Source organism: Berghia stephanieae, chromosome 2, assembly GCF_034508935.2.
Source record: "Berghia stephanieae isolate SIO BIC M18660-M18661 chromosome 2, UCSD_Bste_1.3, whole genome shotgun sequence".
Taxonomy (NCBI): Eukaryota; Metazoa; Mollusca; class Gastropoda; order Nudibranchia; family Aeolidiidae; genus Berghia; species Berghia stephanieae.
The window spans coordinates 16193662-16220282 of NC_088361.1; the positions used below are offsets into that span (position 1 = coordinate 16193662).

At 35.8% G+C, this 26621-nt stretch overlaps 1 protein-coding gene across 3 annotated transcripts; it reads right to left on the reverse strand.

The window, feature by feature from the left end:
* LOC144964392 (secernin-2-like) lies at window positions 1-26621 on the reverse strand. 3 transcript variants are annotated; one of them, XM_078898579.1, is made up of 6 exons: window positions 26359-26621; window positions 20001-20155; window positions 17891-18078; window positions 15324-15529; window positions 7930-8157; window positions 1-5779 (listed from the first exon to the last, which is right to left on the reverse strand). In XM_078898579.1, the coding sequence occupies exons 2-6, from the start codon at window positions 20142-20144 to the stop codon at window positions 5298-5300; spliced, it is 1248 nt and encodes a 415-aa protein (XP_078754705.1). In that variant the 5' UTR covers window positions 20145-20155; window positions 26359-26621; the 3' UTR covers window positions 1-5297. The 3 variants fall into 3 exon arrangements, with proteins under 3 accessions (XP_078754705.1, XP_078754706.1, XP_078754704.1); XM_078898580.1 differs by lacking the exon at window positions 26359-26621 and adding an exon at window positions 24320-24371; XM_078898578.1 differs by lacking the exon at window positions 26359-26621 and adding an exon at window positions 23094-23195.

The following is a 26621-nucleotide window of genomic DNA, read 5'->3' on the forward strand; positions in this document are numbered from 1 at the left end:
TTTTTTTTTTGTTTTTGTTTTTGCACTTTCTGAAAAAATATGCTCCTCAGAGCATTTCAATCTTTATTTGAAGTAAATCGGGTGATTTTTCATGAAGTTATGGTCAGATGAATGGGAAAGGTATCCAGTAACTTTTCTCAAATTTCAAACTTTTTCAACTGGACTAGCTGTAAAAGAATATTTAGAAGTGAAAGTAAGCGTTGATATTTCCCGAAGATGTACTAAAAGGGTTGATTTAATCATTTATGACAAGAACTCATTTTTGATATAAATTGACTTCAAACTAAATCTCAGTTCAAACCTTATCACCATCCGACTGATTATGTCATTCACTGTAACAAATGTGTTAAGACAAAATATGTTAAGTCAAACTGTGATTCAAATGAATTGTGTAAAATAATGATAAGCTTCATAATGAATTAGTCGTTTGTATTGCACATTCTAATTAGAGCATGGCTGAGAAAATCAACAAATAATATTGTATCTTTTTGACTATCGAACTCTTTTGTTTGTTTGTTTTTTAAGGGTTTTACAGCGCTTGCAACACATTTAGGTCATATCAGCGCCAGTAAAAAGGAAGAAAATGGGATAGTAAAAAGTTCTAGCATTACAATTAAAGTACCCAAGAAAAGGGGAATTGGTTTAAATAGGAAACAGATGTAGAATCTAAGAGCACGATATCAAAGTACTTAGTACTTAGCACAATATTAAAGTCTCATCCAGACACAAACACATGTCTCCACTAAGAGGAATACACTCAAATATTAACAAATCATTTTTTTTAAATAAAAAAATAACAGTACATAACAGAGAGATGATTTACAAGGAAAAAAATATCATCTTCCAAGACTATACATTCAACTGTTTCCCTTTCCAGCCAGGGTCGGGAAAAAACTAAGTTATCTCATTTCAAGACAAAGACAGAAAGCGATAGTAAAACAGATACAGGGGGATAGAAGACACTGCAAGTACCTCCCTGCCCACTATGGGACCTATCGAACTGTCCTTCATTCTCAAGAAGAACTACAAGTGACTCTGTCCACAGAATAAAAATCTGAAAAAGTATGTGTGAAACGGTGCCAGACAAAGCAAGCAATAAAAAATACAAGCAAAAAACAAACATCCCATAATATCCGTCTTCCTCGACTGGGTAGGAAGACCGATTTTTATTGGGATGGTTTTTTTTTTTCTTTTGTATTTTTCTTCCTGCTTTGACACTGTTTCATATGTTTTTTATGTTTTTAAGGGTTTTACAGCGCTCGCAACACATAAGGTCATATCAGCGCCAGTAAAAAGGAAGAAAACGTGATAGTAATAAGTTCTAGAATCACATTTAAAGCACATAAGGAAAGGTAAGACAAAGGGGAATTGGTTCAAATAGGAAACAGATGTCCATTCCAAGAGCACACTATCAAAGTACATAGTTTGAGATCACCTAAAAGTCTCATCCAGACACAAGCACAGATCCCACAAGAGGAACATACTCAAATGTTTACAAATCATATGTAAAAATGAAAAGAGTAACAGTACATAACAGAGAGATGATTTACAAGGAAAAAAATATCATCTCCCAAAACTATAACTATACACTCGACCGTTTCCTTCTCAGCCAAGGACTCCGACCAAAGTCAGGACAAAACCAAGCAATCTCATTCCAAGACAAAGACAGAAAGCAATTGGAAAACAGATAAGAGGGGATAGAAGACACAGAAAGTACCTCCCTGCCCGCTATGGAAGGTAGGAACCACACCCAGTCACTGTTTCATACAAATTTTTAAAAATCTTTATATTAAACCAGCACCTGCTCGCTAATTCCTCTGTACATCCCCGCTTGTTTTTTTCTTCAGAGCTTTTACCTTTACAGTATTGGGAAAATTTTAAGGTCATTTCATACGAGTAAAAAAGAAGCGGGTACAATAGACAAATTAATTACCCTACAGTCAAACTTGTGTGTAAGACTTCCTGAGCCAAGTGTCCCTGTCATCTGCATTTTTTGCGGCCGCAAATATCAGGGTGATCCGCAAATTTTGGCAAATTTCCCAAAATTGACAAATCGTGGCAAATTTTGGGAAAATTGGCAAATCGCGTGGCAAATTTTGAGAAAAAAAAGAAGCGAAAACAAAATAACGAAAAAAAAGTGCGAAACTTGAGAAATGTTGCAGCTTTGCCTGGGCCCAAACCAAGGGAAGCTACTCTCTACGGATAATGATCCTTTAAAATCTTTGTAACAACGCTATTCATAATGTAGCCTCCTCAAATGTAATAAATTGTCTTTTATATTTTTTTTTCGGTATCGCGTGTTAATTTTTACTGAAATGCTTAGTTCTTCTCGGCAAATTTTGGTCTTTTTGGGGATTTTTTTGCAGCAAATTTTAGGTCCCAATTTGGCAAAAAATGCAGATGACAGGTGTCCTCCTAACACAGGTGACTACAGGACCATCAACAACTGATTGACATTCTTCTAAAATAAAAGAATTCTGTTCATGTCATATTTCATCAGAAGGATATTCACAGGCTTTTGACTATCATTGGTCCATAAGTACAAGCCACTGAGTATTTCTACCTTTTTCTACCCCCCCCCCCTCCCCGCCTGCCCCCGCCCATCATGGAAGATCAGATGACCACACCTGAGTATAGAGAAAGAATAAATGTAAATCCCAGCAGCAATCTATTTTTGTGATTAAGTCACAAGATTTTAGACAAATATCTTCACAACATAGAGATGCAATAGATATGATTTAAAAAATAAATAAATGAAATTTTAAAAATGGTTCGACACAGAAAAACAGATTTATACATTAAATTACCTCCCTTGAGACAAAACGAAATAGTTTGATTCCAGGATTTGAACAGAAAGCAAGATGGAAAAGGGTAACAGTAACAGATATTGGGGGATAAAAGGAACCGTATACGTTTACCTCTCTCCGGTAGGGAACAGAGATCAAAACACTGCCGTTAATCACCCACTTAAGTAAGTGGAATTGTGGCTCATGAGTATTTTAAAAAGGTAATTCCAATAGAAAGCCCATCTGTCGAATAAGGATTGCATTGTAGTATAAATCGTGAAAGTGAAAGCAATGATCAACCATTGATTAAATAATTGAGAAAAAAAAGTATAAATGGGTTTGCATTGTACGGTATATATAACGTTTGGATTGAATACAAATTAATACTTTAAACAGCTATATGGCATTTCATATTATAAAAGAACTAGATATTTGGTTTAATAGTAAGAAGCTTGTAAATCTATCAATTTAGAAAATTCATGTTATAATTATTTTTATTTCATATAAATTCAAAAAGCCCTTTCTCTAAAAAAAAAAAACCAAAAAAAACTGAAATCATTCTTAAAAAAATTTGACTTCATCTTATGCCGGTGAGTATTTTGGGAGCAATAATATATTTTTCCGATATATTCCGGAATGAAAGGAAGCTTTTTAAAGAGGGATCAGACACATTATCACAGAAAATAAAACATAGGAAAAGAAAAAAAAGAACAACAATAACAATAGAAATTTTATGCAAACATTTACGATTCTAAAATTGCTTATAATTAAATAAATCATATCATAATTATCAGTGTGCGGATATGTTTTCAAAAAGAAAAAAAAAAAAAAAGGGTCAACCGTGATTAAAGATAGGGGGGTCCCAATATCTCAGCTGGTAGAGCACTCGCTTCACACACAAAAGGATAGAGATCAATCCTGGATGAAGTCAAGATTTTTTCCAATTTTCCTGTTCATCCAGCAGTGATTTTGGTAGCTGGGTCTGTTAGATCAGGTGGAAAGTATTTTTTAAAATAGACTAGTGTCCCAGCCAAAAGGTAGAAGAAAGCATTTATAGATACCGGGATAAGATCTGGCTTCGTGGGCTTTATGGCTGTTAAGGGCTAAAGTAAAGAAAGGTGATTAAAAACTAGAAACCTCTACTGATATTACACGTGTAGAGTATTGAATCAGCATTAATCAAACCCATGAAAATAATATAACATAACTATTTAACTACAGAGGACACCGTATTTAAATACAGAGTAGCATAATAATTATAAATGATTGTCTCTGTACCTCTTTTTATAATTCCATGATTGTCTCTGTTTTACAACACCTCTGAAATGAACGTTAATTTATCACACAATTTTGGGACCTTTGATACTTTTTACCATTTATTCTGTGGGAGAGATGGTAATTTTTTGCCCACTTTGTCATGTTTCATACTATTCAGCCATATGGCATGTTTTCTCAAAAGTGCGCGGGTGATTATATACAATATCTATACTTTTTTGAGTTTAAAAATAGCAAAACATTACCATGAGTTCAAATCAGATCAAATCATATGCAATTACCACCCCCTAACATCAACAACAAAAATCTTCCATTCACAATTGTCTCAAACACAAGAAATCGGTGTTGTTTGTTTATTTTGTTTTAAAGGGTTTTACAGTTGATTCAAATAGGGAACAAATGAAGATTCCAAGAGCACACTATCAGTGTACTTAGTTTGAGTTCAACTTGTTTGTTTGTTTGTTTTTAAGGGTTTTACGGCGCTTGCAACACATTTAGGTTATATCAGCGCCAGTAAAAAGGAAGAAAATGGGATAGTAAAAAGTTCTAGAATTACAATTAAAGCACCCAAGAGAAAGGAAGACAAAGGGGAACTGGGAACAAATAGGGATCAGATGCAGATTCCAAGAGCAAACCATCAATGTATTAGTTTGAGATCACCTATAAGTCTCATCCGGACACAAGCACAAAATCCAACAAAGAGGAATACACTCAAATGCTTACATTATACATTAAAAATAACAAACATAATAATACATAAGAGAGATGATTTACAAGGAAAAAAAATATCATCTCCCAAAACAATAACTATGCATTTGACTGTTTCCCTCCCAGCCAAGCAATATGGCCAGGGCCAGGGCAAAACCAAGTAATCACATCCAAGACAAAGACACAAAGCAAATTGGAAAACAGATATAAGGGTACAGAAGAGACAGTAAGTGCCACCCTGCCCACTATGGAAGGGAATCAGTGTTAACTAACTATCAAGTTTTGCATTGTACGGATTTTTGATTCATTCTTTTTTTTCGTGTTTAAAACTAACAGATGAAATGTAGTCAGAAGAAAGAAAGATAGACAAGTTGTGAAAATCTACAGAATCATATAAAGTAACATTTTTAAAAAAATGTAGACAAAATATTAAACATTTTAAACTATCGTAATTCTTAAGATTTAAAAATAATAAAGAAAAGATAATCAAGAATTTCTAGAAAAAAAACAAAAACAAAAACAACTGAATTACAAGTAAAAATTAATCTCCATCGTTGCCATGTGTTGAAAGATTTGCCTCAGTTTGGGAAAACTGGCCTCCTGGTAGGTGTTGATGATTTCATCCACGTCCTCCGTACACTTTTTCTCCAGCTCTTTCAGATGTTCTAGCACACCAATTGCCTTGTCCTCGTGAGTATTCATCAATTCAATCAACTTCTTATGCCCTCGATAAAGAGTATGGCCTTTCTCTTTCTCTCCATTCTCTGCTTTGGCGGGAGGAGATTGAGTTATGGTGCCGATTTCAGCCCCTGGTCCAAAGAAAAACGGTTTGTAGATAGAAGTGGATGGAGTCGGGGTGGCCGTAAACCAATGGACGCTTGGAGACGGACACGAGCTGGGAAGTAAAACGGATACATGACTTCCTGCCGTTATGAAACCACGATCCATCATGCAAATTCCCTTATCCTCATTTCTCAAAATCTTGAACATGTTCTGGTACGTGAATTTGTCTGAAAGTAAATATTGTAAGGTATTAACTCTAATAGATTATGGCCATAAACCAGTGTTTATGGTAACAAAAAGGGAAAATGGAGGAAAATTCTGAGTGATAGCCTTTAACCCTCTCATTACCAACTACAGGAGAATCATCCCATTATGAGCTCATTGTAATAGAAATCTCAAAAAATGATGCGATATAGTCCATTACAACAATGTAAAACTAGACCTATGAGTACGTTCGGATGTCAGATTTGCATATATGTGCGGCTATGTGGTCTAGTGCTATGACAATTGATTTCGGATCGGAAGGTCCTGGGTTCGAGCCTCGCTCGGCGCATAGTTGAGTCCTTGGAAAAGACTCCTTACTCACATTCTCTCACTGTACTCGGGTATAAAATGAGTACCTAGCCGTTAACAGCGTTGTCTTTGTCCAAAAAATCGTAAGATCGCCTAATAGGCGGCATGTCCCGTCCTACATGTTAAATGTTGCTGTTGACCAGGGACCCCTTGTAAAGCGCTTTGAGCACATTTAGTGGATATTGCGCTATATAAAAAAAAAAAGCTCAAAAACCCTCTCATTACCAACTACAGGAAAATCATCCCATTCGTTACGATGCAAACAACAACATTTTTCTGTTTTGTTTGTTTTTGTTTTTAAGGGTTTTACAGCACTTACGACACATTTAGCTCACATCAGCAACAGTAAAAATAATAAAATGGAAAAGTCAAAATATTCTAAATTTACAATCAAAGCACCCAAGAAAAGGTAAGACCAAGGGGAATTGGTTCAAATAGGAAACAGATGTAGATTCCAAGAGCACACGATAAATGTACTTAGTTTGAGATCACCCTACAATCTCATTCAGACACCAGCATCCCACTAAGAGGAATACACTCAAATGTGTACAAAGTACATTACTAACAATACGTAACAGAGAGATGATTTATAAGGAAAAAAATATCATCTCTGAAAACTATAACTATACATTTGACTACTTCCCTCCGAGTCAAGGACTCCAGCCAGGGCAGGAACAAATCTAAGTAATCCCATTCCAAGACAAAGATAGAAAGCAACTCGGAAAATAGATATAGGGGAATATCATCTCCCATAATTATAACAATATATTCGACTGTTTCCCTCCCGGGCAAGGATTCCGGCCAGGGTCATGACAACACTAAGTAATCTCATTCCAAGACTAAGACAGAAATCAATTGGAAAACAGATATAGGGGGAAAGAAGACACAAAAAGTACCTCCCTGTCCACTATGGGAGGGGCAGGGTCTTTGACCACTCAAGGTGGGCAGGAGGTCACTTGCTGTGTCTTCTATCCCCCATTTTTGTTTTCTGAGCTGCCCTCTGGTTTTGTCTTAGAATGAGGTTACTGACCAGAGTCCTTGGCTGAGAGGGAAACAGTCAAATGTATAGCATTAGATTCGGGGGATGATATTTTTTTTTCCATGTAAATCATCTCTCTATTATGTACGGGAACATGCTTTTTTTTTTTGAAAGTCATGTTTTATAAGCAATTGAGTGTATTCCTCTTGGTGGGATCATGTGCTTGTGTCTGGATGGGACTTTTAAGTGATCTCAAACAAAGCACATGGATATTGGTAGTTTTAGTAATACTAAACTCCTAGAAGTTGTGGACTGTAAAAAGTAATAAACAAAAATGAATACAACTTTAAAAAAAAAACAAAAAAAAACTAAACACGGGACATTTCGGGCTCAAAACCCTTCTTCATCCAACAACAAAAAACAATAAAAACAAATACATTACTAAAAAAACCAGATCAACGACTATATATTTTGTACGTCCCGAAATGTTCCATGTTTGGTATTTTGTTCCTATTTGAAGCTGTTATAGTCATATTTGTTTATTACACATTGATAGTAGTAGGCTCTTGTAATCTACATCTGTTCCATATGTCAACCAGTCCCCTTTGTTTTACATTTTCTAGGGTGCTTCAACCGTAAACCTAGATTACTTTTTTTACCTATCCTTTCTTCCCTTTTACTGGCACTGAAATGACTTAAAAGTGTATCAGGTGCTGTATAACCCGAAGAAAAAAAAAGAAACCCCCCCCCCCTCAAAGATTATTGCCGTATAACAAGTTCAAATGCGATGAGATTTTTATGATTTTTCACTGCACTAGACCATACCCTTTGCTATGACAGCTTCCATGAGTTCTTTTCCATTGCGATAGCGATCTGAATGGTTGTCGGGTGTGTCCTTGCCTTGCTGATGAGCACAAAACACAGCTCTGAAATCAAACGGTCCCTTATCATCCGCATACAACTTCAGTTTCTTGGCCTCTTCAATCAAATTAGGATGTGTAAGATCCAATTTTGTCCTTAAACTGAGTTCAGCCGACACATTCCTGACACCACCTGAAGATTAGAAAAATGAAAAACAGGAGTTATTAATCAGGGTTGCCGAACCAGGGGGAAATATTTTACGAATTGAATACTGAACTCCAGGGGGAAGCGTGGCTCAGTGGTACGGTCTTTGCTTCGTACCCAAAAGGTACAGAGTTTGACAACCCGCCTTGTTGTGTGACCTTGATCAAGTCACCTCGCCCTAGCTTACTTTGCAGCCCTGCACTGCGGCTGACGCCTGGGTTATTCCAGTCTTCCTATGGGTCCTAAAGACAAATTTCCCCTTGGGGATGAATAAAGGGAATTTAATTTAATTTTATTTTTTAGTAAAAAGTCATTATGTATTTATTTTAAAATAAATCACATAATAGTTAAGGATAACAATCGGTCAAGAAAGATCTTATCTTAGTACTTGTTTTCTGGTGTCAAATAGATGGAGGTGATAGGTATAGTCTATAGTTTCAGTATCTCCTGCAAGACTTGAGTCTGTAAATAGTAAATAAATAAATAGTAAATAATGAATTTATATAGCGCCTAAACATCCACGTTAATCGTGCTCTGCGGCGCTTTACATAATAAAAATAAAAATAAAAATGTTTAAAAACAACAAAATTAAAAATCACGACACTACATGATACATAATAAGCATGCATACAAAAAACAGAATCAAAGCAACATCCATTTCATGAAAAATAAGCCTCGCGGAACAACTCAGTCTTCAGACATTTCCTGAAAGATGATAAGTTTTCACAGGACTTTGTCCGAGGACTAAGTGCGTTCCATAGGCGTGGAGCTATGAATGAAGAGGCTTTTTCACCGAAAGTGGATTTTGAGGTGGTAACTTTTAGAAGTTGGGACTGAGATGATCTTAGATTTCGAGTGGGTTCATATTTTTTAATCAGTTCCTGCAAATATTCAGGAGCCAATCCATCCAGACATCTAAAAACATAGCACAATATTTTAAATTCTATCCTATACTTCACAGGAAGCCAGTGCAATTCCTGGAGAACTGGTGTTATATGATCTCTTTTTTTCGTTAATTTTATAAGTCTAGCCGCTTTATTTTGAATTTTTTGTAGTTGATGAATTAATCTACTTTGACAGCCAATGAGAAGGGAATTGCAATAATCTAATCTGCTAGTAATAAACGAATTAACAAGCATCTTTGTAATATCTTCATCAATATAATGTCTGATTCTTCCAATGTTTCTAATGTGATAGTTACAACATTGGCATATTTTTTTAACATGATCTTCCATGGATAACCCTTGATCTAAATACACTCCAAGATTTCTCACACAAGAACTAGGTTTAATACCATTTTCACCCACTAGTATCTCATTTGTAGATATTTTTGAGAGTTGATACCTATTTCCAAAAATTATCATTTCCGTCTTGTCATCATTAAATTTAAGTTTGTTTAGTTTCATCCAATCCTTTATGTTGGCAATGCAATTTTCCATAACAGATACTGATGACAGCTCTGGATCATTATTGAGTTTTGTATACAGCTGAGTGTCATCAGCATAAAAATGAAAATCAATGGGAAAAGTGGATAACATATGAGAGAGGGGAGCAGTATACATTGTAAAAAGGAGAGGGCCGAGAATAGATCCCTGAGGCACTCCACACGTTAATATGGATGGAGTTGATACATGGTTTTCTATAATTACTGACTGAGTTCTTTCAAACAAATATTCCTTTAACCAGCCCAAAGCTGTGCCACTGATATAAAATTGATCACGTAGTCTAGTTAAAAGTAAATTTTGATCGATAGTGTCGAATGCCGCACTTAAATCTAGTAAAACAAGCATCGCAGCACTTTTATTATCTATATCATTTACAATATCATTAAAAACTTTAAGTAATGCCGTTTCCGTGCTATGGGAGGCTTTGTAGGCAGATTGAAATTTAACATTTAAGGCATTTGTCTCTAGATGGTTAATAATACGAGCAGCAATGACTTTTTCGATTAATTTTGAAATGAAATTTAAATTTGACACAGGTCTAAAATTATTTAACTCATTGCAGTCAAGATTTGCTTTTTTCTTCAGGGTCTAACCAAGGCATGTTTCAGCATATTTGGAAAATCGGGCAACGTTAGACTTTCATTTACGATAGATGCAATTGCTGGAGCAAGATAATTTGAACATGATTTTATGAGCCAAGTTGGTGTTTTATCTAGCGGGAATGATTTATTAGGCATATCTTACAAAATATTTTTAACTTCCTCTATTGTTACGGGTTCAAACGACGTTAACATTTTATAACAGGTGTTCATAGATTTAGTTGGTCGTGTCGTGCAGGTAAGTGTTGTGTCCTCCTGTAGTGTCTCTTCCGTTGATGTTGATCTTCCAGGCGATGTCACGTGCCTTGTCATTGTTGTTGTTTTCATTGGTGAAGTCATGCTTGTTGTTTCAACTCGTGATGTCGTGCTGGGATGTAGATTTGTGGGGCTGTCGTTGTCTAGTTCCTGTCGGATGTTGGAAATTTTCTCAATGAAAAAGGTGTTGAATTTGTCACAGAGTTCTTTTGGAGATGTATTTGTTGGTAAATTATTTGTATTCGATGGTGTGATCATTTCTTTGACAGTATTATAAAGCTTTTTCGAGTCAAGTTTGCTTTTTATCAGAGTGTCCTTCACATATTGCCGCTTGGTACTGACTATTAATTGATTGGTATAATTTTTGGCTTTTTTATAAATTTGCTTGTGAATTTCAAGTCCAGACTTACGCCAAATACCTTCCTGATGACGTCTGTCATCAAAGCTTCTTCTTCTTGCATTCACCAGGTGATTGGAAAATTTTAATATATTTTTAGCCAACTGAATTCCATAAATATACAGAAAACCAGCTTTGGAATCCGTGTTAATGGTTAAAAAAAAAAAGAGTTGTAAACTAAAAATAATTTCTGACGGCAATTATATGCATTTTGATCACAGGAGCGGAGAGGGATGAATATCTTTTTATTTTTTAATCTTTTTCATTAGAACAATCCTTTTTCTTCAACACAATGAATTATTGAAAGGAACTGGTGCTCATTCTTTTTAAAATGATTTTTCATAAGGTAGCAATGTCTGTTCATTAACGCAGTAAACCTGAAAGAATAATAAATTAACAAAAATGATAACCAAAAAATTGTATGAATAGGACTTTGATACTTGAATATTGTATTGTGTTTTGTATCATTTTGTCTGTCTCACTGTCCTCTATCCACAAGTCAAAGGCAAAATTCTGTGAGGCTTGAGGGTGTCCAGGTATCGGAGACATTAAAAAATCCTACCAGCCCAAGCAAAAATCCTACCACAATTTATCGCAATCAGACATTACAAAATGACACGAAGTCGAAAATTCCCAGACATTTACTTATAATACTATCAATCTTACCATTTGATGGAATTCCAAAGCAAGAACAATTCAGGATATCATGACTCGAGGCTGACTATGCCAAGTAGCTTAGCAATTTTGGTTACTCATATCAAGAAATAATATTGGGCCTACCTTCACATTATACACATACACACACTAAAATATTCTATTCTATTTACACAATCAGTTTTTAGATTCTATTATCTTATATACACAATGGCAGACTAGGCTTCTAGCCTAACTACTTTTCTTTCCTTGCTATTTCTCAAGCAAGACCATCCTTATTTCTACATTTTCAGCCTCTCCTATATACATTGCCCCTGACCAAAAGATCATGTTACATTGTTGAGGATGACTTTCCGGCTTTTTCAACAAAGTTATCTGCAGTTTTGATCAGATTATTATGTCATTTTGAAGTATCTTTTTTTTTTTTTTTTTTTTTGGTCTTTAGCTGCATCACTTTATCCTATTTTTTTTTCTGGTGGTCTCTTTTTCCAGAATATCCCAACTCTCTTTCTTCTCTTTCAGGCCATTAGAATACCCGAGCCATTCTTTGCTGCATGATTTCAGTAGGTCAGGGGATGCCACATCCTCAGAAACTTTCTCTCCATTAATGAATTGGCAAGTAAAGTGTCTTGCTATCAATGACTCTTCAACAAGGTTTTCTATTATTGTGATCTTCTTGTTGATCAAAAATCTGCTTTCGTCATCTGCATTGCAATGAGACAATATCAAAATTATAATTATTAGTTTCTTCAAGACTGGACATTGGTCAAGTTGTCCATTTTTATTAAAGTACCTATCAATCCTTTGATTGGTGTATGGTAGAGCTGTAGCAAGAATTGCTATCGTTTATCAGGGTTCCTACAGCAATTCCATTTTGAAATTCAATGAGCTTTCATGGCGATTTTTTTTAAATTCAAGGATTAAAATAATTATCCCTTTGACGCATAAGTTTCTCCGCTAGTGGGGACAACTCAGCTCCTTAACTACTGTTTCTACTTCAACTTATTTGAAGACATCAATGCATTTGATTGAACAATAAATTTCATGGTATTCAAATGCTCTGTCTTTGCTGCCTTTTCTCAGCTATATTTTTTCCAAAATCTGAAGTGATGTGGTGGTTGTAGTAGTGGCATTAGAGATGGTGATGTAGTGGTGGTCGTAGTAAAGATGGTAGGGATGGTGATATGGTAGTGGTGTTTTTAGTAGAAGTGGTGATGTGCGGTGTAGGGATGATGTGATGATGGTGGTTGTAGTAGTGGTGATAGGGATGGTGATGTTGTAGTGGTTGTAGTAGTAGTAGTGGTGGTAGGGATGGTGATTGTAGTAGTGGTGACAAAGATGGTGATGTGGCGGTGGTGGTTGCAGTTATGGCGATAGGGATGATGATGTGGTGGTTGTTGTAGAAGTGGTGGTGGTTGTTGTAGTAGTTGTAGTAAGGTTGGTGATATGTTGGTTGTTGGAGTAGTGGTGGTAAGGATGGTGATGTGGTGGTTGTAGTAGTGGTTGTATGGATGGTGATGTGGTGGTTGTTGTACTAGTAGTGGTGGTAGGGATGGCGATGTGGTGGTAGTTGCAGTAGTGGTGAAAGTAGGGATGGTGATGTGGTGGTGGTAGGGATGACGATGTGGTGGTGGTAGGGATGACGATGTGGTGGTGGTAGGGATGGTGATGTGGTGGTGGTTGCAGTAGTGGTGGTAGGGATGGCGATGTGGTGGTGGTTGCAGTTGTGGTGGTAGGGATGGCGATGTGGTGGTGGTTGCAGTAGTGGTGGTGGTAGGGATGGTGATGTGGTGGTGGTAGGGATGACGATGTGGTGGTGGTAGGGATGGTGATGTGGTGGTGGTTGCAGGCGGGCTAGTGGTGGTAGGGATGGCGATGTGGTGGTGGTGGTAGGGACGGTGATGTGGTGGTGGTTGCAATAGTGGTGGTAGGGACGGCGATGTGGTGGTGGTGGTAGGGACGGTGATGTGGTGGTGGTTGCATTAGTGGTGGTAGGGATGGCAATGTGGTGGTGGTGGTAGGGACGGTGATGTGGTGGTGAATTTAAGGAGGCCGCGAGAACCCTGTTTTGTGAGAATCTCTCGACCTGGTTTCCTGCTATAGCACAAACGAGACCTAGATGCCTTGTTTTGTGACCTAGATGCCTCTTATTATGTGTGCATATGTGTACAGTAATCTGCTTGCCAGACAGTAACCAACTTCCCCCCCCCCCCCCCCCCCCCCCCAAAAAAAAAAAGAACAAAAAAAAAACAACAAAGCCATGTTTGTAAAAATAAAATCGAAAATTAACAACTTAACCTTTCAAAGACGAATTTCAATCTTACTTTGATCTAACAGTTTTCATCAAAAGACAGTAATGACAATGCAATTATATACCTAGTTTGACTGAAGCCTGAGCCATTTTACTGCTCTTGATGTATAAACGATTTATTCTGAATTAAAAATAATATAAAGGGAAACTATTATTTGAAAACAAAAAAATCAGTGCCACTGGTAAAGGATTAATTGCACCAACACGCACCCAAAAAAAAAAAAAAAAAAAAATGTTAAACGCTTTAAAATGTACCCCTTTAAAGGCGTAATTCGATCTTACTTTGGTCCAACACAAAATCACCGTTTTCATCAAAAGACAAGTAACTGCAGTGCAATTATAGATAATTGAAATCTGAGTAGCAATATTACTGCTCTCTAGGTAAAAACTGTTTATTCTCCATTAAAAATAATAGAGATGAAACATTTAAAAAAAAAAAAAGAAAAATCAGCGTCGCTGTTAAGGGGTTAATAACACCTGCACGACAAGCACCAGCGTCATCGTGACACTCCTATGTACTACGTCATCGTTGTGTTTCATCTTCACATGCCGACTCCCTTCATCCCTTATTCCTGCATTAATGCAAACCAATAGCCCTACATGTGCCGCTAAACCGAACAGATTCATAGATAGAGGCACCAATATCCGTTGAGTGTTTCGTGTTATAGGAATGGCTATTGTGATTGTTGGAGTTTTACTCACAATTGTTTTATTTAAATTTTTATTTATTTGCCTTCAAAGCGAGCATTTTCAATGTTAATAGCCTTATAGGCTCTGATATTTGCTCTGATCTATTTGCAACTGCCAACCTGCGTCAATTTTACCGACCAAATTTTGATTTATCCGACCTACAAATCTGTTATCCGACCAAAATCCGACTTATCCGACCGACCAACGGCCATCCGACCAAAAACCGACTTATCCGACTTGCCTGGACACCCTGGGCTTGTACATACAGTATTTGTTCTGGGCAGACATTCATAAACAATTTGACCTAGAATCAGAATTTACGCTTCAAGAGAAACTGTGGTACAATACTATGAGAAACAATATACAGGACTTAATGAGAATGCCCTAAGGAGTGTCTGAGGTTTGTTCTCACGGTAGTTTCTGTCCACATTCTCAATGAAGCTGCATTTCTCCATCTTTTTCGGAACACCTTCATTTGGTCATCTGTTTACCAGACCTTAAACAAACACCATACACACTACAAAAAATTTGATCCATCTTCTTAACGAAGAGTAATTAACAGAAATGAATACATAGCAGCTTCGGAAAAAAAAATAAATATACGAAACACAGGATGCTTCAGGCTCAAAACCTTTTTAGCAAATAGCAAAAACAATAAAAACAATCAACACAAAATGCAGAAAAGTATTTCGAGATTGTATGCCAAATACTTTTCTACTTAATGATAATGTTAATAGAGTCATTATACTGTTATTGGAATTGACTGATGATATTGTGATATCATTTTTTAAAAAGAAGCAAACCTTCAATCCTTTCTGCAGCCCACAAGTTTCCAGCAGTTTCAAGTACCCAAGCCTCTGTGCTATCAGCAATGAGGAAACTGTTGTGAAAGCACCAGCCTTCTTTCCCTGGTTCTTCAGTAGACGACCCACCCTGCCCTGGTGACACTATGAGAGATGACACAACGTCAACGGCTTCTCTTGCAGATGAGGCTCTTTCCAGTGCTAGCCTGTCATTTTAAAAAATAGTCAATTTAATTATAATTCATGAAACCATCCTCCAAAAATGCTTAGATGCAATTTATCTTTTTTTTTTTTTTCGGGGACAGCGTGGCTCAGCAATACGGTCTCTGCTTCGTACCCAAAAGGTACAGAGTTCTACTACCCACCTCGTCCTAGCTCACTTTGCAGCACTGCACTGCGCCTGATGCCTGGGTTATTCCAGTCTTCCCTTGGAATAAACCCCATAGACAAATTTCCCCTTGGGGATGAATAAAGGGAATTTTATCTTAGTTTTACCAAGCAATATTGTGCCATTATCTTGGAGGTCGATATAATGAGCATTTGTGGTAACAGTTAATAAGTTAAAAACGATTTTATGATACAATCATGATTTCTTTCATCAATCACAGGGTATATTTTTTCCATAACTCTTACATTGTGTGTGTTTATAGGTATTCTAGTTTTTGAAACAAAATTTTGTTTTAGAGTAATGCTGAAACTGAGAAACTGGATTATAAACCTTAATTAATTTTAAAACAATTTATTGTATATTGTCTTTATACCCCCTTATATCCAAAATTCCATCTTGATTAGATTGTTTTTGCACAGATTTCTATTCTTTTTCGAAACTATTGGTGGGAGGTTTAATTGCATTGATTTCATCTTACCAAGTTGAAATAATGAAAACATTGATGCTTGAAGCTCGAAGGAAAAAATAAAGATAAGTATTAAAATGTAAGCTCCAATTTATTAAATGAAGACAGATACTGTGGACGTTTCGAGTTTCCCCTTTATCAACAAAACACAATGAAAGATACACTAAGGACGAATGAAAGATTGAAGTTGAAATATAACAGCAAAAGAGTTCACTAAACTTTGTTGCTGGTGAATAGATGGTATTTTTTGCAAGCTGCCAAGGAAGAAACTATTTCTCTCCATCTCCATTCTAATGATAGAATATTGAATATATATAGGAGTATCTTAAACAATGACAATTTGTTCATTTGCATGGTGTACAACTCTAGTCAGGTCTACCTAATCCAGATCCACAATCCGGATGTCTCTAATATCTAGACATGTCGCCTGGGGACAGTTGAGGTCGATTGATTTTTTGGGATTTTTTTTTTTTTGTATTTTTCTTTCTTGCTTTGTCTGGTAACTTTCATACTCACTTGTTCAGTCTTTTATCTGACAGTTTTTTTTTTTCTTCTTCATTTGTACACCGTAATAAAAAAAATCTTGTTCCCATGTCTGAACACTTATTTTGGGAACAAGGCATTACAATATAGAGGATTTATGACTGTATAATCCAAGCATCACACTGATCAACGTCCTCTATCCACCTACTATGTTTTTTTTTTTGTTTTTAAGGGTTTTACGGCGCTTACAACACATTAAGGTCATATCAGCGCCAGTAAAAAGGAAGAAAATGGGATAGTAAAAAGTTCTAGAATTACAATTAAAGCATCCAAGAATAAGGCAGACAAAGGGGAATTGATTCAAATAGGGAACAGATTTAAATTCCAAGAGCACACTATCAGTGTACTTAGTTTGAGATCACCTAAATTCTCATCCAGACACAAGCACAGGTCCCCACTAAGAGGAATACACTCAAATGTTTACAAATCATATTATATAATATGTAAACTAAACACAATACAATGCATAACAGAGAGATGGTTTACAAGGAAAAAAATATCATCTCCCAAAACTATAACTATACATTCGACTGTTTCCCTCTCAGCCAAGAACTCCGGCAAGGGTCAGGACAAAACTAAGTAATCTCATTCCAAGACAATGACAGGAAACAATTGGAAAACGGGTATGGGGGGATAGAAGACACAGCATGTACCTCCCTGCCCACTATGGGAGGTCAGGATCCCCACCCAGTGTCTACCTACTAGTTCAATTCAATGGACAAACGATTGGTGTATAATCCAATTTAAAACACCTTAACACTTCCAACTAAGGTCAGAAAGGTAACTTATTTGTCTATCCAGTCCAATCATTGACTCCACCTCCTCAACCAGCAACGTGTGAACAATAATCAACAAGCATCAATCACGTGTGAATGGTTAGTTTACACAATACGATATTCTGTGGTCTAACATAGAAGAAACCAAATGAACAACCTAATGATGATAATCACAAAAAAAAAAATAATTGTAGTCGCTTTTTTTAACTTAAAAAAATTAACAATTAACCCTTACAAAGATTAAATAGAACCTTAAAATTATTAACAGCAACTTTAAATTTTAATGACTTCGAGAGGCTCATGAAGTTCTGATATTGAAGTCAAAATGTCGCAATTCTATTATTTTTTCTTAATAGCATACAGATAAACTTAAACGGTCACTTTCTACTCATACCGTACAATATCTGTTCCAAGCAGTTTTGGCTTGACGTCTGCAGGACCATTGAGTCGGGTCCACACAGGAACATTTCCTACAGCAACCCCTTTCTCATTGGCTCCCATTTCAGCACCCCACATCCATGCTGGTTTGCTCAGGATTACTGCATGTGTGTGAGGCACTTGATCCACTTCAATATAAGTGCACTGTTGAATAATTTTTTAAAAAATCAATTAAATCAGAGAAAAAAAATATTAATAAACATAAGATGACGTATAAACGTTACTTAAGTCTGTCAATATCATCATCATCATTGCTTTTTTCACCCTGGATCAGGGTATAGGCCACAGACAAACAGTTTCCATCCTTCTCTATCCCGAGCAAATTAACCAGTAGATTTTTGACCAATCAAAACATGGAATTTGTGACACGTCCTCACACGTGCTCGGACAAACATGGTTGCTTGTTTATAAACAGTAACGTGAATGAAATCGACCAATCACTGATCATTGTTATGGTTTTTATACCACCAAATGGGTGACTAGTTATCACACGGTTTTCTCGATCAGATAATAAAAGTTTAAACTTACACATAGTTTTCTGTGTTAGTTCTATTGATCAAGCGGTTGAACAGTGGATATTTACTTAAGCACATACCATAGATAGTAAAATCTGTGTAGTTTGCTGTATCTACCAATCACTGTCATTGTATCCATTATGACGATTGTCCGAGAGGCTTGGGTATCTACGTGTGTATTGTTTAAACTCTTTGGTCACCCAAGCAAAAAAAAAAAAAGGATTCGATTTGTCCACCCGTGTTTCTGTAACAATTTGAGTTTTACGGAAGGGATGTTACCCTTCTACAACCCCCAACCTGGAGGACCAGGTGACTCAAAACGGAGGGAGTCACACACCATTAGTCGCTTTTTACGACCTGCTGGCTTGGCATTGTGCTATTCTCGCACAGTTGAGGGACCCCGGACACCACAATATAGGGGGTATATAAGGCAGGACATTTTTTGTCCATCTACTTTAATTTGGTCTTCTGCAAAGATTACCAGCCAGCTAGTCTTTCCCTCCAAACTACTCTGCATCATTTTGCTTTCAGCTTTACTTTCCCTCTCTTTTCTCATGAGTTCACTCTATAGCCTAAACACATTCAACAACCCTCTCCATTTTTTAATACAAATACTCAGAATTGAGTCGACTCTGAGTAACATTCAGATGCAGGTAATATAACAAAGCAGTCATTTTTTTTCTCTCTTTCTTCACGAAGTGGCTGAGTGGTTAAGGCATTGCATTGTGACCCGGAAGGTCCTGAGTTCAAGCCCCGATTTCCGCTTTCGTTTTTTTTCCTTGGGCAAGATTATTCACCCCCAATTTACTCACTTAGACAACACGGGTGATTCCTGTTGACATCAGACATCTTGTTTAATGAATGATCTATATTCCTTCATGGCGGAGGTCATAATTTTTTTTTTCTTCACCAAATCCATCTTTTTAAAACAACGGTAACAGCAAGTTTTCTTGAGTTGTCCTTGTGCTTAACGAAATTTTTATGGCCTAAATAAAATGTACATATAAAAGGGCTATATATTATTAAACCTCAGTTGATATTTATTGTCTCTTTTTGACCATATGATTTTCATATTAATCAGGATGAAAGAAAGATGTTTCTATCTATACTTTGGGATGGTGGAAAGAAATAAACAGTATTGATAGGGGCCAAGTTGCTGTAAGCATGAGCAATAATCAGAACGGTGACAATTACAGTAAATTAGTATCAAATCATTACACACTAAAAACTCTTGCAACGCAATTTTATAAAAGCAATCATTCTTTCGGGGGTTCCGATAGCTCAGCTGGTAGAGCACTCGTTTCACACACAAAGGGACCATGATCGATCCTGGGTGCAGTTAAGATTTTTTCAGATCCCCCTGTCCATCCAGCAGTGATTGGGTAGCTGGGTCAATTAGATCTGGTAGAAAGTACTTTGCAATAGACCAGCGTCCTATCCAAAGGATACCAAGCACTTGCTATTGTCCGTTTCACTCTACAGAAACAGGGATAAACTCCGGTCCATGGGCTTAAAGGCTCTGAAGGACTACCTGTTTTAAAAAAATCATACCTTCACTTTTTCTCCTTCAGCATAATCTGCTGCAGGGATCTGAAGAACGTCTTGTATTTCAGACCGAGGTCTATTGCTGTTTTTACCGAAGATGACAGCATTGAAAGCTGTGGTGGGAGGAAGGGCAACAAACAGGTCAGCCATTAGTGATTGTCCTGCAATGACAAAAATTTTTTAAAATATGAATAACTTTCAATGGTATGTTTAATTTCTGAAACAGTGAAAGCTGTTGAATAAGAACAAAACCATTGTGCCAGAATTGTTCCATTGACTAATCGTTATTTATGAATCTTTATAATTAGATTGAGGTGTTTGTCCTATATGGTTTATTTTGAAGTAGCAAAAATGCAATATACAACATTGTCCAACACAAAATAAAAATTGAAAATAAATTATATTTCTTCGATTTGCTTGTCCTTGACCTAAATGCCCTTCACAAATCTATTATCTCGATACGTCAAAAGAAACCATGTTTCTTTTAACAATAATAATGGCTGCTATTTGGCATCTTGTCACATAATGGTGTAGTATTTGAGCCCTGTTTTCATTGCTTTTCATTTTTCATTGAACATGAAAAGCAACTGACTTAGTGCTGCACTGCAAGTGACATTGATTAACTCCAGTAAGTTTTTGAACCCTAAGATGGGAAAGAAATTGTCTTGGGGAAATTTTTAAAACATTTCAAACAAAACCAAAAACAGGCTTATAAATGTACCTCACTACTCATGTCTTTAAATAATCTTTACCTCTAATGTTGATTAAGAAATACTTAATTCTAAGCTCAAAAGATAATTAACCAGTAGATTTTTGACCAATCAAAACATGGAATTTGTGATACACCTTCACATGTGCTTGCTCGGACAAACATAGTTGGTTGTTTATAAACAATAAGACGAATGGTATAGACCTCTCTTTGATCATTGTTATTGTTTCTATACCGCCAAATGGGTGACTAGTTATCACACGATTTTCTCGATCATATTATAAACGTTTAAATTTACACATAGTTTTCTATGTTGGTTCTATTGATCAATTGGTAGAACAGTGGGTATTTTATTTAGACACATACTATTGATATTAAAATAAGTGCCGTTTGCTATGTTTACCAATTGCTGCCATTGTTTACATTATGAGTATTGTCAGAAAGGCGTGGTTATCTAAGAGCCTGTACACTGAGCAAGTTTATATATCAACTAGAACAAGCCGTTTATTGTCAATATGGATGAAAGTTGAAAAACACTTAACAATTTCCACCTTGTGCTTTTAGATGTTTATATTTTGAAAATACTAATAAATTTTTGACCTTATCTTTAAATAATCTGCATTTGTTTGTTTGTTTGTTTTTGTTTAGCATTTCAAACAACTAACGACTGTCTCTTTTCAAATCTTTTTACTATTGGAGTATTTTTGTAAAATTTTACACTACTTTACAGCATACATATATGTGATAGAATTCATTTTCATTTTCAATGTTTATTTATACTTTCAAGTATTTCTGAATACTATTTGCAGATACAGCTGTTTATTCCTTGTTACTAAATAATAATAATAATAATAATATAATAAAAATAATAATAATAATAATAATAATAATAATAATAATAATAATAATAATAATAATAATAATAATAAATAATAGTAATAATAATGATGATGATGATGATGATGATGATGATGATGATGATGATGATGATGATAATAATAATAATAATAGATTCCAAGAGCACACTATCGATGTACTGAAGTTTAAGATCACCTAAAAGTCTCAACCAGACACCAGCACAAGATCCAAATAAGAGGAATACACTCAAATGTTTACAAATCATATATACAACATGTAAACAAAACATAATATAGTGCATAACAGAGAGATGATTTACAAGGCAAAAAACATTATCTCCCAAAAACACTAACTATACATTAGACCGTTTCCCTCCCAGCTAGGGTATCCGGCCAAGGGACAAGACAAAACCAAGTAATCTCATCCCAAGACAAAGACAGAAAGCATGTTGGAAAACAGATATAGGGGGATAAAAGGCACGGCAAGTGCCTCCCTGCCCACAATGGGAGGTCAGGAACCCCACCCAGAAACATGGACTGTACAGTTTAACAGTTTTATACAAATCAAATTAGAGCTTTAATATATTGAAATCAAATGTGTTGAATAAGACAAGTTGAACAGCGCATTTGTGGCTCTAAACCCATGAGACATTATTTTTCATCACCTAGTATTTGGAGAACAATCACATACTATATATATGGGTTCAACCAAAAACAAGAAGTGCCTAGAGATGTTATGCACGTACACATAGTGCTGTTCCCTTATATATATGAGTCACATTTACTCCCTTTATCAGTGCTGATGGTGCCAAAACTGAAAAGGGAGGAAAATTTTAAATGATTGTCTTTAAGCCCCACTATTTTTACAGCACCCCCCCCCCCCCCCCCTTCCTCCTCACACACACACACACACATTTTTAGAGCAATTGAGATGATAAACTATCATTGATACTCTACTAACTTCTAGAGAGTGGGAAACTGCACCTATTTGTTCCACCACACATCAAATCTCTCACTGCCAGTACATTTGATTGAGGGAAATATAACTTTTTAAAAAAAGAGGACATTCCTCCTCTGACTCAAAAATCGCGGATCCGAGGAAAACCATCAGCATTACTTTATCTATCTCTCCATATGGGTACAAACAAACTGGACTGCCAGATAAGAGATAACGAGATTGTGAGGTAGTAAATAAGCAATCATGTTGAACCGTGCCTTACAATATTTATTTTATAAGAAAAATCATTAAAAAAAATATATAGTAAAAAGAGAGAAGGAAGAAATGAAAAATAAATAAATAAATAATAATGAATAAATAAATAAATAAATAAATAAATAAATAAATAAATAAATAAATAAATTAATTAATTAATTAATAAAATAAAGAAGAAAAGAAAAAAAAGCGAAAAGAGGATAAAAATTATTCAACTGTCTTAAAGATGTGTAACAGGAAATTGTAATCTCCTGGTGCTTTTATGAATTTCTTTTAAGCCTCCATTTAAAAGTAATCTGGAAAATAACTTTGACACTTACTTGTTTAATTGTAAATGTTAAATATTGTTATCTAATATAAATACACAATTACACTTCCAAGTTCTGATTTTGTCATACAGTGTGGAAATAGCAAACTGATAGATAGGATCTGATGATGGGTGGTTCTTATACATTTGCCTGACAGTTAATCTCTTTGGGAGAACTAATGCGCTTATGTGGCCACACCCTGAGTCATTCATATGTTTTGCTATCTTTTATTTTTCATCATACACAACTCACTTCAGATAATTGCAACTCTGTTAAAAACAACATTTTTTACTTCTCAAAAACTTTGTCCAGGGAACAGTATTAATTCATAAAATCACAGTTCAAATGCAATTTTGTTATGAAAAATTCAAAAAATACCATACACGGTTCTTTTTTTGAAGCTGTTATATTAATTTTTAAAAATTATTATTATTACTCTTTACAGTCCACAACTTCTAGCAGCCAAGTATCACTTTTTTAAAATAAACATCTCTTCGTCTTCTTTTTTTTTATTTATGACCTACACTACTTGGTTGAAAGCAAGTCTATTTTCTTATAGAAAATCTGACTGTAACAGATGTAGAGACAACATCCGATAAGGATTGTCAGCATGTTGATTATATTTTAGCCATCTTTGATTGAACTCTTGTCATTGTTCAAAATGCCTCTCGCAAACAAGACTCTTTTACAACTGAAGACATGAATATATCATATCAGTCCAACAATTTTACCTTTAGCAGTTAGCACATCATTTTCGTTGTCACCAGGCAACCATCAAATGATATTATTCTTTTTTTTTGGTTTAATTTAATTAAAGAAATGGAATGATTATCGGTAAAGCAAAAACCCTTTTAATGGATCAAAGTGAGGCCGCAGCGGTGGGTGATCAAACTCGGTACCTTTCGGGTACGAAGCAAAGACCGTACAGCTGAGCCATGCTGCCCCCTCAAAGGGACAAATTAGGGAGCAGGCACTGGTTTAAGATAAAGATCTGAAAAAGTGTGTATGAAACAGAGCCTGACAAAACAAGAAAGAAAAATACCAAAAAAAACCCCCAAAAAAACATCCCAAAAGATTAGCCAGCATCTTGCTTTGTCTGGCACTGTTTCATACACACTTTTTCAGTTCTTTATCCTAAACCAGTGCCTGCTCCCTAATTTGTTCCTTTGAAGGGGCAGCGTGGCTCAGCGGTAAGGTCTTTGCTTCGTACCCGAAAGGTAGAGAGTTTGATCACCCACCGCTGCGCTGTATGGCCTTGAGCAAGTCACCTCGCCCTAGCTCAGTTTGCACTGCGGCTGACGCCTGGGTAATTCCAGTCTTAACTAGGAACAGACCCTAGGGATAAATTTCCCCTATAGGATAAATAAAGGGAATTTTATTATTTTATGTTTTCAAAAGTGAGTCCAACAGCTAAACTGGTAGAGTAATTGATTAACAATCAAATATATTAGTGTCAGCCTTGAGTTCAGCAAAGGGTTGTTTTCTTTGTGTTTTTGTTTTTTTGGGGGGTTTTTGGGGGATTTTTTGGGCGGGGGTATTGGGTTTGTATTCTTTGTTGGGGTGTTTTGTTTTTGTTTTTTTTTTTTGGGGGGGGGGGGGGGGGGGGAGTCGGGTGTTGCAGTTCATCCAGCAGTGATTGGACAGCTACATCAATTAGATCTGACAGAAAGTTCTTTGTAATACCTATATTAACAAGCTAACCAGAAGGTAGCAAGCAATGATGACTATGACATAATCATACCAGTTGTAGATCAATCTATACATTTTGGCAATGGACTTCTTACTTGTCTAAAATTCACGTTATTCTAAACCGATCAACAAACTACGAATTTATCAATTCACAAGTTGAGATAATCACATAAAAACTCATCGCTCCTATTGTGTAGCAATCAGCTATAAATAGTTGGTACTTATTCCACTTTTGAAGGATCCTGATATTTCTATCTTTCTTCTTTTTTTTAGGAGGGGATGTGGGGGGGGGGGGGGGGGAAAGGAGGAGGAATTACTATTATAAGGACATAGTATGCCGACTAAAGACGTGGATAGAAGCCACAGAAACATGTGTTTTGGCCATATAAGTGAGTGAATCCATTCATATTATATATATATATATTATTAGCAGCATCCCGTGCCTTCATAAGACGACGCGAAGGATAATTTAAGGCACGGGATACGGCTAATAATATATATATATATATATATATATATATATATATATATATATATATATATATATATATATATAATATGAATGGATTCACTCACTTATATGGCCGAAACACATGTTTCTGTTGCTTCTATCCATGTCTTCAGTCGGCATACTATGTCCGTAAAATCTTTTACGGACATAGTATGCCGACTGAAGACTTGGATAACAGAAACGTTTTTTGGCCATATAAGGGCGTGAATCCATTCATATTTTATATTAGCCCTAACTAACGTTATCGTGCACTCTCGTAACTACAAGTACCCACCAACACTGATATATATATATATTATATTATATATATATATATATATATATATATATATATATATATATATATATATAACAATTTCAAGTGGTGAATGAAATCTAAAACTAAAATACTGTCATTCTTTATAAAATCAATTAAGTCTTACTTCATTAAAACTCTCTCTCTCTCTCTCTCTCTCTCTCTCTCTCTCTCTCTCTCTCTCTCTCTCTCTCTCTCTCTCTCTCTCTCTCTCTACCTATGTGAATATTATGTGGTGATCAATAATATTACAAGGCATTTACTCGTCATCACGAAACACACAGCTAGAGATCTACCATGACATGAGAAGGTCAAATTTCCGACTATTTGGTCTAATACTAATACTATTATACCATAAATAAGCTGGGGCTTGGCTTAGACTTAGGAGGAATAATTTCAGGTCATCACTTTTACAAATGGTCTATTTTTACTGTTAACAATTTTTAAAGGAAGGATGGAGACGAGATGGTAAAGAAAATGGATAATTATGGAGGATGAGAATGAAAAGGAGTCGAAAAAAGAATCTTTTTAAAATTACAAAACAAAAACAAACAATAAAAATAAATAATGAACTGAACGCAAGGCGCAAGGGCTATTCATTAGGCTATGATTAGGCAAGCCTACTCATTAATCTAGGTAAATAAAAGGCGACGATAATACTCAACTTTAACTTACCTACGTTAATGGTCAATATAGAAATTATTTAAATTACCCCTCACAAGCCGTCAACTTCAATACAAACGTCGAATTTGAGATGTAACGAAAGACACTTTCTTACTCACGTTCTTGTTCTTCGAGCTCGATTTGGTGGTGAGTCAACCCTCTGCTCCAATCTGTATTTCAGAGTCAGATGATTAGCGGTGGCGGTGCTATGTCGCCTACCCTATAGCATACGAGGAAAATCGATTTGTATCTATAACAGGCAATTCATCACGTTTCCTTGATTAACTTAGAATTTAAAGTGTATCTGGTCGTGGCTGGTCATTGCTGATTATTCCGGTCGTTGTATGATGACCACTGATCGGCTGATCAGAGTAATTTCAAT